The 20,423-nt window shown below is 33.9% G+C and overlaps 1 protein-coding gene across 1 annotated transcript in view; it reads right to left on the bottom strand.

Annotated features, from left to right (window-relative positions):
• Positions 1-20,423, bottom strand: part of LOC136031169 (BOS complex subunit NCLN-like) — a 76,238-nt gene that overhangs the window by 37,444 nt on the left and 18,371 nt on the right. The window contains exons 3-7 of the mRNA XM_065710519.1: positions 20,207-20,351; positions 17,217-17,311; positions 15,313-15,402; positions 9,894-10,205; positions 4,413-4,691 (exon numbers count right to left, since the gene is read on the bottom strand). Coding sequence (XP_065566591.1) covers positions 4,413-4,691; positions 9,894-10,205; positions 15,313-15,402; positions 17,217-17,311; positions 20,207-20,351 — 921 coding nt within the window. The remainder of the gene's footprint in view (positions 1-4,412; positions 4,692-9,893; positions 10,206-15,312; positions 15,403-17,216; positions 17,312-20,206; positions 20,352-20,423) is intronic.

Here is a 20,423-nt window from a genome sequence, read left to right as displayed (position 1 = left end):
ATTTTATTTAAAATAGTTTCAAGGTCTAAAAGACCACAAAAAGAACAAAATTTATGCCGTATTGGAGGGGAGCTAACCTTTCCTCATCCCCAGACTCCAGCTCATAGTCGTAGAAACTTCAGAGGATGCTCATTTGATAGGAAATGGAGAGTTCTAGTCTTTTTTTATAAGTTTGAAATGATTAAAGAGAAACCAGCCCCTGTCCTAAAAATATTTTTGATATTTGGTCCTTTTGTTACCCCTTAGAACAACTTATTGACATTTTGAGTACCTATTTTGTTCTTTTTCTGAGGCTGCTCAATTTTGCATGTGGGGTAATATTCCATAGGGGGAGGGAATCATCCGGGGTGAAATTTTCCGTGGGGAGGGTGTTTTCCATGGAGGAAATTTTAATCTAAAGGGTCTTATAGTAAGTAATACAATTCAATAAAGGTATACCTTTTTATATAGCGTGTTGTAAAGTAATCTTTTTGTACAGCATGTTCCAGGAAGTACTAAAAACTGCAAAATTTCGTTTTAGGGAGTATTGGGAAAGGACCATTTATCCTTACGCTACCTTTTCTAATTGACATCACTGTTTATCGATGTCCAACTACTACCTTTGTGTTTGTTTTGATTTTTAATTCCACTGTTTACTTTCATTTGAAATAAGACTCGTTTTTTTTTTTATTAATTTACGTTAGCCAATGACAGAAAAAATTAATTAATCTTAAGAACGTTTTGTCACAACAAAAGCTTATTCAATTTTTCGCGAAACATCTTTTCAAGTTAATGTGGAACAAATAGATTCTCGAATATTTAAAGATAAACGATTTTCCTTCTTCCACAGCCCATTTTTAGTAATAAATTCCTGAATGGAATGCATTTTATTAAACCCATTGAATGATGCTTCAATAGTTCCTGAAATTGTATTTTATGATTGTTTTCTTTGTAAATATGGCCCAGCTGTCCCATTTATTTGCATTCCTCTAACGCATATTCTTTCAAATATTATATAAAATGGAGTTTATCATCTTGCCTGAGCGATAGAAAACATTCGTTAGGCATCAAATGCACTTTGAAGGATGGTGTACTGTCAACAACTTTTCATAAATGTCAGTTATTTCTCTACGAACTGTCAAATCAGACGTCCAGAGACAGGACCCATTAAACAAATAAATAAACAATTAATGAAAACATAATTAAATGTGTGTAGCTACGATATGCCTAAGGCAAGACTCCTATAAAAACAGGGAAATATCTGAATGTAGACATATAATATTTGTCAGATTTCTCCAAGCTATGCAGCAGGGTCCACAATTCATACACGTGCATCTAAATCAATAGTTTTTAAACCTAAATAATGCGTTAATCTTACCAATTACGAAAACATCCCACTGAATTATTGTGCTTAAAAGCACAATTTTTCTTGTATTTAAAACAAATTATTCTAATGACATGTTTTATGTGAAAAATACTTTCGGGTAAGTTCGTTAATCTTTTAGCTACATTTTATTTTGGAAAATGTTTCTCATAGCTCTACTCGTATAGTTAGTAGAAGTAATATTTTTTTTGTCTGCAGTAGGAATGAACACGGCAAAAATTTTTCTCAAATTACGACTTTTGCATAGTTGAGCAACAGTGATCAGAAGGAGCGGAACTCTACAAAAAAGGAGAGAATATGTTAGTTGACAATCTTTAGGTGAAATGACAAACTATCGCAACATCAAAAACTGCTCTTTGTCAACTTTAGATGTTCAGAAACCTTAAAGTTCAATTGAAAGAGTTGGTGGTACCTGTAACTGTAAGTAAGACACCTCTTAGGTTAATAGTAATCGAAACAAAACAAAAATGATTTTTGATAATAACATGAAGCTTTTCATCCCGATTCTAAATACACAAAATTCATTAAGTTTATCCACCAAAAGCTACGAGCCTGAGAAGAATTTGTAGGATTTTCAAAAAAGAGGGAAAACCACCCTCAATAGGGTAAGCGCTCATTCCTACAAAGGCAAGTGTTCTTGATGAAAATCATACCACTTAATCTTGGAAAATCTGATGCATGGCAAAAGAGATTTGTAGCCAAATTAGGTCAAATAAATAAGTGACCGCTGTGGAATGTCAGAGATATGGAATGAAGAAAAAGGCCCGATGGATGAGAGCGTGTCAGTATGGACGGCAGTACAGCAAACCCCAAACAACCCAGAATGGCTAGCCTAAAAGGACCAATCTATACCTTTGAGATTTTACTCTCGAGCTAAAGAGCGCTGGGGAAAGAGGCTTCATCTTAAATTTGGGTTGAAAACAGAGAATTTGAAGAATTTGCATCTTGGTGGCCAGCCCATACTTTTGCTTAATATGTGGAAGTGTTAATAAGAATCTCTTTCATTTTGTATGCGCGTGCGAAGAGCTGTCAGCGTTGCGAAATGAGTGCTTCGGAAGAGTTTCTGGGAGTGAGCGTTAATTAATTGAGCGAATGCCCGAGAGGATTACGTATGATACTAAACGTGTGTGCAAATTCACTCGTATATGAGATCAACACAGGGAATTATGTTTAAAGAGATAGTTTGTTAAGGCCTGTAGGCATCAAAATTTATTATGGTTGTTGTTCACGGTTAAAAATTATTACTTTTTTAGGGGGGGGCAGTTTTCTGGATGTTATTATTTAAAGTTAAGTTTTGTTTTTCGGTCTTTTTTTGTTTTTGTTTCCTGTGTTGCTACGGCCCATGGGCTTTTGCAGTAAAAATTCTATCTTATCAATATAAATAACGGGCGAATTGCATAGCTTACAGCCCCTGCACCAAGGGCCCTGGGGGGAAGTGTCATCCCCAGATGTAAATTTTTGGACCTTTCAACTATGCTGAGCAGGAAGGCTATCTAAAAAAAAAATATATAGGATGTCTTTGGCTGAATAAGGGGCGTAGGGGGAGGGAGCTGCTTGCCCTCCGATCACTTTGACTCTTAAAAAGGGCAATAGAACTTTTAATTTCCAATCGAATCAACCCCCTTTAAAGTTTCTGCAACAGCTTCTTCAGTACAAAGTGCCTTGGTGACAAAAAAAAACGAAAAATAATACATAGAACCCACTTCTCTCTTTAGTTAGGCAGTATTATTGTACTGCCTATGATAGTTTGCCTAGTACTTTAAGGAAAGCGTTTTACAGTTTAATAGACATAGTCAACTGGTACTCAAAAGGGTTACGTTTACATTGCCTTTAATGACCTCTGAATGTAAAATTTTATTATTCAAAGTACATGAGAATAAATAAGCTTTTTTATTCGCGATGCCAGTGGGATAAAATGTTTTTATTTTAAACTCTTTACCACATAATTTTTGTGTTAGAACATTCATTTTTGAAGCGGTGAATAAATGACTTTACAGTAAAGAGTGATAGGCTGAGGGGGTGGCAGCCACTATCACATAGGATAACTTCTATTCGCTTTAAATTTTAACATTGTTCCTTTTTAATATGAATTTCTTTAGTTTAATTCCTGTACAATTCTTTACATCATATTCAGCGTAACCTAGCACAAATTTTTTTTAAGTTGGGAATTTCAATTTAATGAATAGTATACATTCAAACTAAAATTTTTCCAGTGTAAGCACTGTTCAAGTTGCTGTTTAAGCGCTCTGATGTAAGCTCGTTGCTGTAGTTGCTTTGATGTTCTCATTGAAGTAACTCTAATAGCTGCTTTTCCCTACGTGGATCAGTAGCGACAACTGTATTCATTATTATTGGTGGTGGCTTTATTTGTTTTTAGTTTAGTGTTTTTTCTTTTTATCTTGTGAGGGCGCCTATTTTAAAAATACAAGGCGCAATATCCGCGCTATTTTAGTCCTTCATCTCTTTTCTCTCTACTGGCCGCAGTCTCATTTAAGGTTTTTTTTTGTGGAGTTTTACCTCCGTTTGTTGTTTGCTCTCTTTTTACGCACCATTTTATATATAGCGCTAAAGCTTCAAGGATAAATTATATATAACTGATGGCGCAATATAATTGAATCATTTGAAAATCAAATGGATTATGTTTACTTTTCTTTTCTTTCTTTCTTTTTAATCATTGAAGCATTTCATTTAGCTTAAATTTATGTATTATGTATTATGTATTTATGTATGTGGAGATATCTTTAAAATAGAAATAGGTAATGAAGACCGCAAAATATTTTGGCTATTGAATATTAAAAATCTTCAGCCAGTTCGACAAAGTTTATATCGAAATACAGTTTTAAAAAATTTATCTAGCTTTAACTATACGCCAAAACCCAAAAAGTCCAAGAAGTGTTTTTTTCCTCACTAGGTCAGTGGTACATGAAAGCTAGTCACGTATATTCTTTTTAATTTTCCCCTTGTTTGTTTACTGGTGACCCTATAAATTTGATCTGGTTTAAATGACAGCCAAAATTTGGAGAAGCAAAAAACAATTGGTGCAGCTTACCAGTCTTTCCAATGACACTTCGCCCATGAATATCTGTCTTGAAGTGGCTTCTGCAATCAATTTGATATTTTCAATTAAAGCTGGATAGTCAATGGACACATCAGAGATTGTACTTCGTTCTGCTGACAGATGACTCTCTACACTTGACAGTGTGAGACCACTAAGGCGACGGATATTAAATCGCTCGTGCTCCCACGCAAGAAAATCATCGCTTAAATTGATCTTCTTTGTCTTCAGTGACACTTTCCTTTTTCCAGAAGAAGTAAGGTTCTGAAGATTCTACACAAATAAACAATCTCTTAGACCACAGTGATTTCCCGTTTGTAAACAATATAAATGGATATTTATAAACAGAAATATATATATATATATATATATATATCTATATATATATCTATATATATATATATATATATATATATATATATATATATATATATATATATATATATATATATATATATCTATATATATATATATATATATATATATATATATATATGTATATGTATACATCGTTAAAGTATTCATTTATGAAATACACAATAACCATAAAGGGAATATTTCACTACCTCCCCTAAAAAGCGATACTTATTCGTAAGGGAGATAGAGAAAATGAATCACTGAGGGAAAAAATAAAAAAAAAACTTCACCAACAATACCGCCACAATTAGCAATAGATGTATAAACATAAGCCTCGTTCTTTATCTCCGGAAACTCCGCATCATCACAATCTCCATAAAAATATATGAATAAATAAAAACTGAAATTCACATTCTACAAAAAAAAGGCTACTTAATAGTTTCTCTAAATAAATGGGGGTCATTAATATTCTTAGTGTCACTTTTTAACTATTCCATTTTTTGGTAATTCTACCTAAAACAGAAAAACATGATTGTGAAGAAATGCCTTTAGGTACACGGAAATCCACAGCCTCCCTTGTATCCTGACACACTTGACGCACAATAAAGCACTGAAACAAAGCGGCCGAATATTCGGGTGTAATCCAAAAATAAACCACAGTGGGATAATTTACGAAGGGCTGCAACCGGCAAACATTTAAAACGTGGATAACTTTTACGAAACGATTGACGAAGAGAAACCTCAGCTAACTTTAGTCCAAAAATAGAACACAGTGGGATAATTTACGAAGGGCTGTAACAGGCAAAATTTTAAAACACGGATAACTTTTTCGAACAGACTGAAGAGGAGAAAGCTCAGCTAAAATCCTTACTGATGATTTTGTAAGTCTCTTACTGGTTTAAGAATGGATGGAAAAGTAAAAAGTTGAACAATATAAGGTGAATATCAAATACGGTTATATAGGGTCAATAAAAAATAAAATTTGTGTTAAAAAATTAACAAAATATTTGAATAAAAAAAACGTAGTTCAATCTGTAGGGTTGCGCTTTTATAGTAACCAAAAATTTACTTAATGTTAAGCTCATGCGCTGTAGCGGTCGTTCGAAAGCAGCTGTCAAAATGTTCATCAGTCAACCGGATCCTGAGCTTATTTTTGATGAATTTGATACGTGAAAATAAAATCTTGCACAGATATGCTGAGCTAGATATTGCCTTCAATCTGAATCAAAATTGGATATTTTTGCCTAAGAAAAAAGGCCAAATATTTTTATTGCTTGAAGGAAGTGGCTTTAATAAAACATTAGTTTGAAAGTCAATCAGTTCCATCTCCACTGTTATACTATAGACCATGTACCACACAACAACTATAGATTTCAAATGCGACTTTCTTTCGTTGTTCCTTTCGTTGCATAGCATTTTCAATTCTCTTTATGTCATAATTTTTTTTTTTTTAAATGGAAGACTTTCAAGGATAAGTAAGAGGTCGTATTAAAATTTAAGACAGGCCAAAATAGAGTCATATAATAATCATTGGCAATGCCACTAGCGCTGCCTAAATAAATAGCAAAGCAGGTTCCATGTAATACTTCTTTTCCTAACCAGGCAATTTCGCATGAAAAAGTGGTCGTAAAAACTTTGGAGGGGGCTCTTCGATTGGTAATTGAAAACTTTTGTGTCCTTTTTAGAGTCAAAAGCGATAAGAGGAGGCCAGCCCCCTTTCCGTCCCCTTTCTGCTAACCGTTCCCTCGCCCTTCCCCCAACATATCCGATAAACCTCTTGAAATAGCCACTTAGTGCAAAATATTCGAAAAGCGTGCCTCCGGAAATGACACGACCCCACAGCCCCTGGGGCAAGGGTAGTAAATCGTGAATGTTGTCCATTTTTACACATATATTTTACAATGGAAAAGGAATGTACGTTTGATCCTGAACATTCGATTAGCCTGAAACTTTCAGAGATTGTTCGTCGGTACAAAAAAAATATCTTGTTGGGAGCGGAAGAGGGGGTGTATCAAGGGAGTCGGAAATGGGACATAACTTTTGGTACTTGATTAGTTGTGTTTCGAGTGAGCTCCTACAGACGGTCCGTTATGCCAAGAGCTTTAGATTCTCAAAGTAGTATTACTCTGGGAATGACACGCACACTCGATTAAATCAAAAGAAACTATGTGCATTCGATTTTTCAAATTATTGCAATATTTCATGATGGGTTTAAGGGATGGATCTGTAACTTTGAAGAATATTAGAGAGTAGGAAGGTCAAGAGCACTTTAACTTTTGACTTGGGGAGGGGTGGTGCAGAGGTATATCGAAAGACACTTATTTATATCAATTCCATTGAAATACATGTTTGCAATATCTTAGGAACGGCTCAGGGAATGCAGTTGAAACTTTCAGATAGATTGCATAAAGGAAGGGGGAGGGTGAGGAAAGAGAAATTGAAATCTAGTGCTGGAGGGGGGGGGGGGTGACAACTTTTGTCCCTAATCCAAACAAAAATGGCATTTTCAGTCTAAGCTCCTATTAGACTTATAATTTATGTATGGTTAAGTAGCGAGATAAATTAAAAGACTATGTGCAGCCAAGTTAAGAGATGGCGCGTCTGCAATATATCAGGAGCGGCTTAGGGCATTAAGTCTGAACATTCATAGAATATTGAGGGAAAGGAAGGGGGGCAAACGGATATTAAATAATGACTCGGGGGGAAGGGTAGAGCTAGATCAAAAGACGCAACGAGCATCTAAGCTACCTAGCAAACACAATGCAATGTCCCACGAATGAAAGGGGCCATTGAAATGGAGACTGGAAGTTCTTATTTCCCTTTATAAGGTCAGAAGTTATTGGGGGGAGGCAAATCGGTCCCCTTCCTGTGGTCTTTTTAATACCTGACCCATCCCCTCCCTCCTACCCTCCCCCCAAGACACCCGATCACTATTTAAACATTCCCATTTTGTTCAGAATAACCGAAGGGTTACAAAGAACCCATGCAACTCGAGGATGATATAGCCTCCACAGCCCCTGGGGCAAAGGCCATAAATGATACAAGATACATATTTTTTACACATAGTTTATAATAGAAAAAAGGGGGCGTGTTTGCTCCTGAGTGCCCGATTAACTGGAATCTATCAGAGATGGTTCTCTGGGCGAAAAAATCATGCACTTTTATGGAAAGATTGGGGCGGCCTAAAAATGAGCTCTTACTGGTCGTTCACTAGGCCACGTTTCTCAAAGTTTCCCAAGAGCAAAATTTGGAAACAACGCCCGTAGCTGATTAAAACAAAAGACAGTATGTGCACCACAATTAAGTATATCACTACTTAACTGTACATATATTTTAAATCTTAAGGGAGCTTAAAGTGCAAAAAGATTGATTTTGTCTGGAATCTTGACAAAAATAATTTAGTCCCTTCCTTCAATGATTATCTGAAAGTTTCAACTCTATCCCCCGAGCATTTTCGAAAGTACTGTAAACATGCTTTTTCAATGACCTTCTTCGATGGCACATAGTGTCATTCGATCCCCCCCCCCTTCCGATAAAATTTTAAACCTATTTGAGCTCTCTACCGTCTAATACTCTCTCAAAGTTTCAACTCTATCGCTTGAACTATTTCGAGAATGCACCTGAAAAATCAGGTGCATTTAGTGTCTTTTCATTTATCTCACTATTAAACCGTGTATAAATAATAAGTTCGAAAACTTTTTTTTTTAAATTGATTCGAAACAAAAATTGTTTTGTCAATTTCCCTTCCCCCAACATTAAACTTGAAAAAAAGTTGTAACTCCATCCCCTAAGTTATTTTCAAGGTAATGCTGATATGCAATTTTGATGACTTGCAAATACAAATTATTAGGAGTCTGAAGTTTCAATTTGGTTTCTTTTAAGCCATTTTCAAGATATTGTGCATATACCAGAGGCATCATGTCTACAATCGAAAAACAGTATGTGAACCTAGACTGTCAAAATTGTGTACCTATAACATCATAGGGGCGGTTGAGGATATTAAGCTGAAACTTTTAGGATTGTTAATGAGAGGAGAGAAGTAATTGGACGTAGAATTATGACTTGGAGTAAAGTGCAGAACTAAATTAAAAGGCAATAGGAGAATCCGGGATATCAAAATATAAAATATCTTCTATGTCTTGGAAACAGAATTGGGCCACAGAATTTTATAGTGCCGTTTTTAAAGGTCGGAAATGATTAAAGGGCAGACAGTGACCCTTCCCATACCCTTTTTCTTACACTCTTCATGCAGCCTCGTAAGGATTCTGGCAAAGAAAACTTCTCTAGAGCGACTTAATGTTGGAAGATACATATGGTCTAGTAAGGGGTGGAAGCGGTCTTATATACGGTCTACGGTATGGAAGTTATATAACGTCTCTGTGCTGCTTGTTTTTTGCACATTAGATTAATTTATATTATAAAAATTGATTAAGAAGGCACATTGTCCATAACACAAAGCACAGCTAAGCGAATAATGGTTGCAGTTGCAACACCTTAACTCCCATGTCCTCAAACACCCTAGTGTCTTTCTCCTTTTTTATTTTTTAAAGGAATGGTTTGGAATAAATGCGAAATGTAAGATGAATCTGATTGTCACTGATTTTCAATCAACCTAATCACACACAGCTGTCAAAACCACAGGGATTCTCCATCCCAGAGCACAATTTATTGTAAGACCCTGAGCTTCGAGTGTCTTGGCCTACAAAAATAAAGTCATATAAATTGGTGCGACAAATTAGCTTCTAAAACGACAAATGTTTTGACTAGTGTCTAGTCGAGTTGTCTTTTCTTGTCATTGTTTTTTTCTCTTTTTTTTGTCTTCTTTACAGTTCAACGAGCTTAAAATTCTATTAAAATCGTTTTATCTCACCAAGCAAGTCCCGGTCGAATGGTCAAACGATGATTGTCTTTCAACATCATGACGTTCCATACTTTTGTATATTATATAAATAATTGAAATTTTTAAGGCCTCTAGAAAAAACAAAGGTTCACCCAGTACAGGCAAGGGACCAGAACTCCTTCTCAAGTCTACAGGAAGGGCTTATGTTGACTTATAATCGGACAGTATAAAGTTCCCGAAGCCTCAACCTCAATGAAATGAGTTTTAAATTTACAAACCTCCAAAAAAATTTGCCCAAAAGAGCCATCTTTGGGAACTTTGGAAACGTGTAAATACATCATATCTCCTCGACCAATTGTATCAAGGCACACAGCTCCAGCTAATGATCTCTGAAAACTATCATCAGATTCATCTAACCGTTCTTCTAAATACTTTTTCACTCCTAAGTAGTTCAATTTGCCGCCAGAGGTCAATAGGAACATAACGTTATACGTGAGATCATTCTTCTTCTTCAAGCTAGAGAAAATCCGAGCAAGTTCGAGGAGCGCAATAACTCCCGATCCATTGGAATCAGTACCAAACGATAAGGCCTGTAATTAAAATATATATTAATAATCAATGCTCTTTCACTACATATTTATACATATATAACTTTGCGGGCTCTTTGTCTAACAGCCCACTTCGTTGGTTCTTAATGGGCACCCACTTCATTCAGGCAAGATCGCAAGCAGATCAGGCCTTTCGCGGCTGAGTCACGTCATATATCGCAAATGGATTACGGTGTTTTGACAGTAATTTTACGAAACTTTCTTTTCTACGTTGTTTGCAAGAAATCTGATCATCACATGTTTCTAATTGTGTTAACTTCCAACGGATGTACAGAAATTCAAAATTTTTGGTCAATTACTTTACGAGTTCGTCACACGTATTATATATATATATATATATATATATATATATATATATATATATATATATATATATATATATATATATATAAATAAGTTGTCTGTGTGTGGATCTGTGGATCAGGTGACGTCATGTTTGTCCGCATATGACGTCTGAATTATTTCACACTAATACAAAAGAAGAAAAAAACTAAAAAAGGTAAAAACTACAAAAAAAACTAAAAAGAAAAAAAACTAAAAAAGCTAAAAAACTAAAAAAAGGTAAAAATCTAATAACTAAAAAAAAACTGAAAAAAATAAAAAAAGGCAAAAACTACAAAAAAAATAAAAACTAATAAAAAAACTAAAAAAGCTAAAAAACTAAAAAAACTAAAAAAAACTAAAAAAAGGTAAAAAACTAAAAAAACTAAAAACTAAAAAAGAAAAAAACTAAAAAAAAGGAAAAAACTGAAAAATAAAAGAGAAAAAGAAAACTAAAAAAATATGAATAAATATATATAAAAATAAGTTGTTTGTGGGTTATGTCTGTCTGTCTGTCTGTCGAGTGACGTCGTGTTTGTCCGCATATGACGTCTGAATTATTTCACACTAATACAAAAGAAGAAAAAAAACTAAAAAAGGTAAAAACTACAAAAAAACTAAAAAGAAAAAAAACTAAAAAAGCTAAAAAACTAAAAAAGACTAAAAAAAGGTAAAAAACTAAAAACTAAAAAAAACTGAAAAAACTAAAAAAAGGCAAAAACTAAAAAAAAAACTAAAAACTAATAAAAAAACTAAAAAAGCTAAAAAACTAAAAAAAACTAAAAAAACTAAAAAAAGGTAAAAAACAAAAAAAAAACTAAAAACTAAAAAAGAAAAAACTAAAAAAAAAGGAAAAAACTGAAAAATAAGAGAAAAAGAAAACTAAAAAAATATTAATAAATATAAAAAATATAAATATAAGTATAATATAAATTAGCAATCAACAAAGCACCGAGACACAAATGACGACCGGGACACAGGGAGTATAAATGACGACCAGGACATAAGTAAAAAAAAACTAAAAAAACTAAAAAAATGGTAAAAACTACAAAAAAACTAAAAACTAATAAAAAAACTAAAAAATCTAAAAATCTAAATAAACTAAAAAAGAAAAAAAGAAAAAAGGAAAAAAATAAAGGAGAAAAACAAAACTAAAAAACGAATGTATATACAGACCGGGACACCGGGATACAAATGACGACCGGGACACAGGGAATATAAATGACGACCGGGACACAGGGACACAACTACAATGGGGACGCCGGGAGGCACAGGGGGATATAAATGACGACCGGGACACCGGGACACAAGGAATATAAATGACGCCCGGGACACTCAAAGAGAAATCACAGACTGGAACACCGGGACACAAATGACGACCGGGACACAGGGAATATAAATGACGACCGGGACACAGGGACATAACTACAAAGGGGACGCCGGGGTGCACAGGGGGATATATAAATGACGATGGCGACTCAGGGAATGGTCGATTAGCAATCACCATCAACAAAGCTCAAGGGCAATCATTAGAATCATGAGGTATAGATCTGAATACGGATTGTTTTCCCATGGATCATTATATGTTGCATGTTCAAGAGTCGGTAAACCTGACAATCTATTTATATGCACAGACAATGGGACAGCAAAGAATGTTGTATATTCGCAAGTTTTACGTGGTTAAAAACATTACGTAGTTAACACCCCAACAGCTAGTATATATATATATATATACTAGCTGTTGGGGTGGCGCTTCGCGCCACCCCAACACCTAGTTGGTGGGGGCGCTTCGCGCCCCCCCCAAGCCCCCCCGCGCGCGTAAGTCGTTACGCGCCATATTAGTTACGCCCCATTGTAGTTGTGTCCCTATGTCCCACCTGTGAATATATATATATATATATATATATATATATGTTTTTAACTACGTAAAACTTGCGAATATACAACATTCTTTGCTGTCCCATTGTCTGTGCATATAAATAGATTGTCAGGTTTACCGACTCTTGAACATGCAACATATAATGGTCCATGGGAAAACAATCCGTATTCAGATCTATACCTCATGATTCTAATGATTGCCCTTGAGCTTTGTTGATGGTGATTGCTAATCGACCATTCCCTGAGTCGCCATCGTCATTTATATATCCCCCTGTGCACCCCGGCGTCCCCTTTGTAGTTATGTCCCTGTGTCCCGGTCGTCATTTATATTCCCTGTGTCCCGGTCGTCATTTGTGTCCCGGTCGTCAATAATTCAGACGTCATATGCGGACAAACACGACGTCACTCGACAGACAGACAGTTTTTTTAGTTTTTTTTTTTTTACTTATGTCCTGGTCGTCATTTATACTCCCTGTGTCCCGGTCGTCATTTGTGTCTCGGTGCTTTGTTGATTGCTAATTTATATTATATTTATATTTATATTTTTTATATTTATTAATATTTTTTTAGTTTTCTTTTTCTCTTATTTTTCAGTTTTTTCCTTTTTTTTAGTTTTTTCTTTTTTAGTTTTTTTTTGTTTTTTACCTTTTTTAGTTTTTTTAGTTTTTTAGCTTTTTTAGTTTTTTTATTAGTTTTTAGTTTGTTTTTTTAGTTTTTGCCTTTTTTAGTTTTTTTTTAGTTTTTAGTTTTTTACCTTTTTTTAGTTTTTTTTAGTTTTTTAGCTTTTTTAGTTTTTTTTCTTTTTAGTTTTTTTTGTAGTTTTTACCTTTTTTAGTTTTTTTTCTTCTTTTGTATTAGTGTGAAATAATTCAGACGTCATATGCGGACAAACACGACGTCACTCGACAGACAGACAGACAGACATAACCCACAAACAACTTATTTTTATATATATTTATTCATATTTTTTTAGTTTTCTTTTTCTCTTTTATTTTTCAGTTTTTTCCTTTTTTTTAGTTTTTTTCTTTTTTAGTTTTTAGTTTTTTTTAGTTTTTTACCTCTTTTTAGTTTTTTTAGTTTTTTAGCTTTTTTAGTTTTTTTATTAGTTTTTATTTTTTTGTAGTTTTTGCCTTTTTTTATTTTTTTCAGTTTTTTTTAGTTATTAGATTTTTACCTTTTTTTTAGTTTTTTTAGTTTTTTAGCTTTTTTAGTTTTTTTTTCTTTTTAGTTTTTTTTGTAGTTTTTACCCTTTTTAGTTTTTTTCTTCTTTTGTATTAGTGTGAAATAATTCAGACGTCATATGCGGACAAACATGACGTCACCTGATCCATCCACAGATCCACACACAGACAACTTATTTTTATATATATAGATATATATATATATATATATATATATATATATATATATATATATATATATATATATATATATATATATATATATATATATATATATATATATATATATATATATGAAGGTCTCCTTGTTTGTGTTTTCTTATAATATGCCTGTGTAAAGAGTTTTATTTTTAGGAATAGGCTTAATAACTTTTTTTTTTAATGATAGCCATTTAATTAGCATAGTCAAAAAACCTTATAACTATGTCTTTGCAGACGCCTTACTCCCCCACAGTCCCCGTGGGAGGGGCTACAAGTTGCAAACTTTGACCAGTGCTTATATTAGAAATTACTTGTCAACTAGTTGGAAAAGGAATAGTGTTCTAGGGCAAAATTTTTGTCAACTAGTTGACAAATTTGATTATTGCTATAGGATTGACCAAATTATCCAACTAGATGGCAAAAATATTTATCTTTATAGGCAGATTGGATATTACCTTTTATATAAGCCTATATGCTATTTTTTCCATTTGTCAAAGGGTGGACATCCAAAGAAATGGGCCAAAGAAATGGTAAAATTCTAGTTTAGCTACTTTTTGCCATCTATTTATAAGTAGATAAAAAATGTCAATATGTCAATAAATAAGACAAATCTTTACATTCAATGCCTTTTTTCTGTTCTTTACAAATTTAATAATTGCTTCTACCATAAATTTGGCACTTTTTAAGCTCTTAAAAATGATGAATTTAAAAAAATTATGACAGGTCATATAACTGACTTACCAGTAAATTGAACATACTACTTGATGCCTTTTTATGCTATTTAAAAACCAGGACTGGGGTTATTGCGTTTCCAAAAGCTGACACAGTTGCTAGAATTGTAACAGTTTGGCCACTCTCTGTGGAAGTGCTGCTCCCAACTTATCTAACCCCTGACTTGGCAACAACCTTGAAAACTACATAACTGCAGATGGAGATCTTTTTCTCCAGTAGTTTTCACTATAAAATGCGACAATTGCGTAGTTTTCACTATAAAATGGGTTTCCCTAATTTTAAAGATGTATACGGTTGTGTTAATTTTCACTTAACCAATTTCAAAAATCAGATTTCATTTTTAGTGTCCTTAATATTCAACAAAAAGCGGTTTACACTTTTGGGTGGCAATCGTCTGATAAACGATGTTCATCATTGGCAGTAATAGGTTTGCAGCTATTGCTGGTTGGTGTATCTATTAATAGTTACTGAAATCCAATTGAGGCAAGGAAATATTTGTTTTGACCTCTACCACGAAGACTGACTTGTCATAAAGAATCATACAGCACATTCAAAAATAGGAAAGAGGGGTTAAATCCCAACGCTAAGTAAATGCTACTTGTTTCTTATGCTACTGAGATAAAATTTTTAGCTTGAGTTAATCTTCTAAGGTTGAGATAATTTGCGATGTTATGCACGACCATTCCGTGATATCCTTTTTATTTCCGTGTATTATAATCCAAACTGTAATTTTAAATAATTTAAAAAAAGTAAAAATAACAAGCTATTTGACTTACAGGGGCAAGCCCAATTGCGTCATAATGAGCAACGAAAGCAACGACTGGAGTTGGGCCATTTTTCGCAGGTACGCTGGCCCTAATCCTAGCCTGAAATAAACGAAATAACTATTAAACATTCAAGCATTCTTGCGAAATATAACAATCGAGTCAAATACACTTTATTTGCTTTTGTGTCACATTAGAACTTTATTAAAATCAGACCTTGTATTTATTATGTATTCAGCCTTAGTTAAAAAAAAAATCCATTCTATTGAAGACAAATTTAACGTACTAGAAAGAATCAGCTCTAATTATAGCACAGGCGGAATAGAAACAATTCACAAGAGAGACAAAAGAAGAAGACAAGTTTTTCTTTAGAAGATGTTGACTTGGAAATTTGCTGTGGCTACCGAAATAGCACACTGCTTTACTGAAAAAGGGCAACAGGTTAAACACGAGAGCTATTAAAATTATTCTCTTCTAGAAATAAAATCCCAAGATTAGCTTGAATACTAGTGGTAGACAAGTTATTTCGATGAATGGTTCGATAGATCATGCAAAAAGGTTCAAAAGGCATTTTTTGTTAATTGGCACTGAATTATGTGCCTTATCATCGAAACTGCTTGACAGTTAGGAAAATATTAGAGCCTTTTCAGAAATAAGACAACTAATGTAGTGCCTTTCTTGAACAAACGAAATTAACTTTTCTGAAATTCTATGTTTGGAACTTGATACCTTTTGGTGATCCACCTCAGTTTTTCCATTAATGTGAAAATAACCACAGTTATGCAGCAAAACAACGAAAACCTGAAGATAACTTACAACCCTGAAAAATAATCAGATGTAAGTCGGTACCACCATAAAATGGTCATATGTTGTCTTCCCAGGCTGCAGAGATTGCTTATTAGACTCGATTCAAGGAATAGAACCCATAGAACTATGGATAATTAGGTTTACAGCAGTAGCTACAACCTAGTTAAAAGAGACCCGCAACATATTCTTTAATTATGCAAAACCAGCGTTTTAATGAAAACATGGAACACCTGCATAACAAATAATGTCAATCTAGTGGCCAAAAGGTCATTACGTGGTCTATAGGTTTAACATATTGATCTGTAAGGCTATTCCTTAGCTTTTCTGACCATTCTCACCAGCCATGAAATCAAAGCTGCTGACGGAAGCTACAAGAATGGCTATAAGATAACTCAAAAGTACTAATGACACATACTGAGCAGTTCAACTCAGCCAAACAAAAAAAGTCACAGATAACACGAACTAATGAATTTTATAAATATTTACTTTAATCTTTTTTAGCTTTAGAATTTTTTTTTTATTAATTTTTACAAAGACGAAACCATTTACGTGGAGGAGTGGGATCCTATTTCAGTTCAATCCCATCGTGTTTTGAGAAGTCATCTGCCTTATCCACCTGACTAGTAAAACATATTGTATTTTAAGAAACTAATTCTAAGGTTAAAATGTATTCAACCAATGCTGAACAAGGTTAGGAGATAATAAACCCGAGCTAGCAACAAAACAAAAAATCAACAATGAAATGTAAATTCTTATTACCATTCCAAAACTAAAAATATCTCTCACTTCAATATATTTTACATACAATTTATTTCGTCGATAGAGTCCTTTAATATTTAACGAAAAAATTATGTCCGCTAAATTTAATATAGGATGTTATAGTTTACTTTTCGTTTTGATCAGGAGATACTAAATAGCATGGGCAATAATTCTCTTAGGGACAGACTTGGGTTCCTTATCTTATTAGTTGCCAAAATCTTTTCAGTATCCCTTCCTTCGTGGAACGCAAATAAAGCAGGTCAAGTACATTTCAACAAGTTAAAGCATATTCATTGATCTTGTTACTTGGAGCTCGTAAAGCATTGTAAATTTGACGTAGAAAAAAGTACCTGTATGTTATGAAAGACTAAATCAGGTAAGGGCTTAGGTTGAGATCCAGATACAACAATGTGATAACCAGTTCCAAAGAAAGCATTCTTCAATACTGAAAAAGAAAAAGGAAAGCTTAGGCCCAATCCTACGTTACATACATAGCTGCACAGAAGTCTCACGCTAAGTGTGGGTCATGAGATTTTTTTTGTAAGAGGAGGGGGGGGTGAAAAACTAAAAAGTACGATTCTAGGCCAAATTATTTTAAAGCTTCCAAGGATTTCTTCAAAGTAATTTGGGTAGGAGAATTGCCTTTATCCCACTATTAATTTGGAAGTGCCCAAGATTAGCGAAGTGGCAAAAAAACATGTCACCATGTACGAATGCTTGGGCAAGCCTGTGCATCAAAAAAATATTAAAAACAAAGAGTAATTGTAGATTTGGACAGGAATCGATAAAGAGATTCTGAATTTTTTTTAAAAAAGAAAAAAGTAAATACTTTCGCTAATACCTATAAAAAGGGTTCAAAGAAAAAAGAATCATTTCAAATAATAGAAAGAAACCACAAGACTCTGTTAAGATACTGTTATTTAGTCACACCTAGTCACTTGGTAGTGGAATAGTTCTCAAGTTTCATTCCTTTCCGTAGGTTTATAAAGAACCGAATTTGTAAATTAATCAACAATTTTGTCATCAGCCTTTCAGCTTATCAGAAGTTTCGACATCGTCCACTTCTCAGATTAGAAATAGCCAACAATTTTCCTTTTTTTTTTAAAGTAACTTTTTATTTGATGTGTCAATATTAACTGTATACACTGAAAGAAAATACGGACAATCCATTACACGGTAAATGTATTCACTTCCATCCTCTACAAACATATCTCCAGATAGCTGCGAGGCTTAAGGAATGTTCCAGCTAATCTGTTTCCTGTTTTTACTTCACATTCCCACATAGTTGAGAGCTTTCTCGCACAGAAGGATCAAGCTTTGACACTTCTATCTTTATCACAAGCAATTCCTGCAATCCCCATTTCTCAAACGCCACTCTTTTTCCTTAAGAACAGATAAAACCAACAGTATAACAGCCCGAAAATGTTGGAGGAAAGCAAATGGAAAAAACTAAAAAATTGAAACCAAAATATGGTCAAGATTCTACTGAGTCAATTGACACAGTATTAAGCTGCATTGTTACCGCCGTACAAAGATGCCAGATCGCAAAAGTCTAAAATGGGAGCATTCTGATCAACTGGCAAACCCAAGAGATCTTTGCATTATGCTATCGCCAGCATTTTTTGTTTTAGGTAGATATTACCAAACCGTTCCTGCTGAATAAGAGTTAAAGATGAGATGGAAAGGTTTTCATTCGTTTTTTTTTTCCGATATTCCATTTTGGGAATTTCTACTTTAGCATTAGTTTCACACATAAAACTATATTTTTTGCATCAACCTCCATTGAAGCAGCAACTACATGCTCATCTATAAATTTTATTGCTTGGACGGTCATGGAGATCTACCAGGACAGACACATTTGTGCTGAATACATGGCTATAGCTATCAAAGCTAAAAATTAAGTCACTCTGCTTCTTTGCTTATAGTTCAAAAACTAAAAGGCTGTCTAGATCACTAGAAAGAATTTCTCGATCACTTATTTTTAGAACAATAAATTTCCTACCGAGTGCATTAACAAAAATACATCTTATGGAGGCAAATTTCAAAGATGAACCAAGTCTTTTCCCAATAGACCATAAATCCTGTTATCTTTATCGGAAATTTTTAAAGATTACAATTTAGCAGCAAAATATAGAACAATTCGGGAAAAAGAATATTGAAGGTAATTTAAGTTTCTTTAACTTCACCAATAACTGAGCAATTTTGGAGTCGTTTAGATTCTTTTATTGATTTCAAAGTTAATTCTTGTCAGTTGAAATTGATCTTTAGAGAGAATTTGATGAAATGCGGATGTAGCACCCATATGTCGACTATATAACGTTGATTTTCGTATTCAGCATGATCGATTAGATTACCTTCTCAAACCTTCTCCTGGTAGCTGATCACCCAAAACCTTAAATAACGAAATTTCTCTTGTGTGGCTCTCAGATTTAAATGAAAATTTTACCCTGCACCTCAGTCAGATAAAAAACAATATATTAGAAAGTTACCGCACTGTCAACTACAATAAAACAACATTTTATTTCAAATATCGCACTAGAGTGCAGATATCGCACTCTATCTTGACTATACAAAGCTTTTTATACCTATCAAATGCCCAACTGATATTCAAAAATTGCAGACCGACTTAAACAAAATGGCCAATTGGATGAGGACATGGGAAATGGGAGTGAACACAAACAAACTCTGCTTATTTGCTTATAGTTCGAAAACTAAAAGGTTCTAAAAGGTAAAAGGTTAAAAGGTTCAAAAACCTCTACCACAGTATCTCAAGTCAACCTATAGCTTTAACACCAGTCTAATACCACATTTTTTGGCGGGACCTCAGAATAATAATAGACAGTGAGCTAAAATCACCAACCACTTCCAATCCATCGTGAGCAAAGCTTTAAAAGTAGTTGCTACTTATTTGTAGAAACTTCACCCTAAACGATCCTCAGCTTTTTTCAACTCTATTCAAGTCTTTTGTTCGGCCTATCATTGAATGTGGTCATGGGACAATAAGACCACACCTTCAAAAAGACATTGACGCGCAAACAATCTGCGAGGACACAACTTTAAGCTAAAACAAAACACTTTCAATAAAAAAGCTTTAAAAAGAGCCTCCTCAAACTGAGCAGTCAAGGAATGGAATAGCCTCCCCCAAGAAGTGGTTATGGCTGACTCTACCAACTCTTTCAAGAATAGTATTGACAAGTTTTTTATTGAAAGTAAATTTTTATAGAGGCAAAATTTTATTGCAGTATGTATTGCAGTATATTATTAGTATTATTATATTTATGCCAGAAGTGGCCAAAGCCATCAGAAATGGAAACGTAAGAAAAACGAAATTTATACTTACAAACAGAAGTGCTTCTGTCAGAAAGTGATATTGTTGTACTTTTAATTTGTTCATAGAGCTCTTTTGTAGATGTGTTTTCTTCTGTCAGGTATGTGGGTATAGTAACTTCACGACGAATAATTGCTCTTTCTAATTGCATTATTTTCTGAAAAGAGAAATCGTGCATTAGTAGCGGAAAGAAATAACCGACATTATGCAGTTCACTTTGACTGGGAAT

This window comes from Artemia franciscana, chromosome 9, assembly GCF_032884065.1.
Source record: "Artemia franciscana chromosome 9, ASM3288406v1, whole genome shotgun sequence".
NCBI lineage: Eukaryota > Metazoa > Arthropoda > Branchiopoda > Anostraca > Artemiidae > Artemia > Artemia franciscana.
The sequence above is the reverse complement of the archived record's forward strand: the minus strand, read 5'-3'. Positions and strand labels throughout refer to the sequence as shown.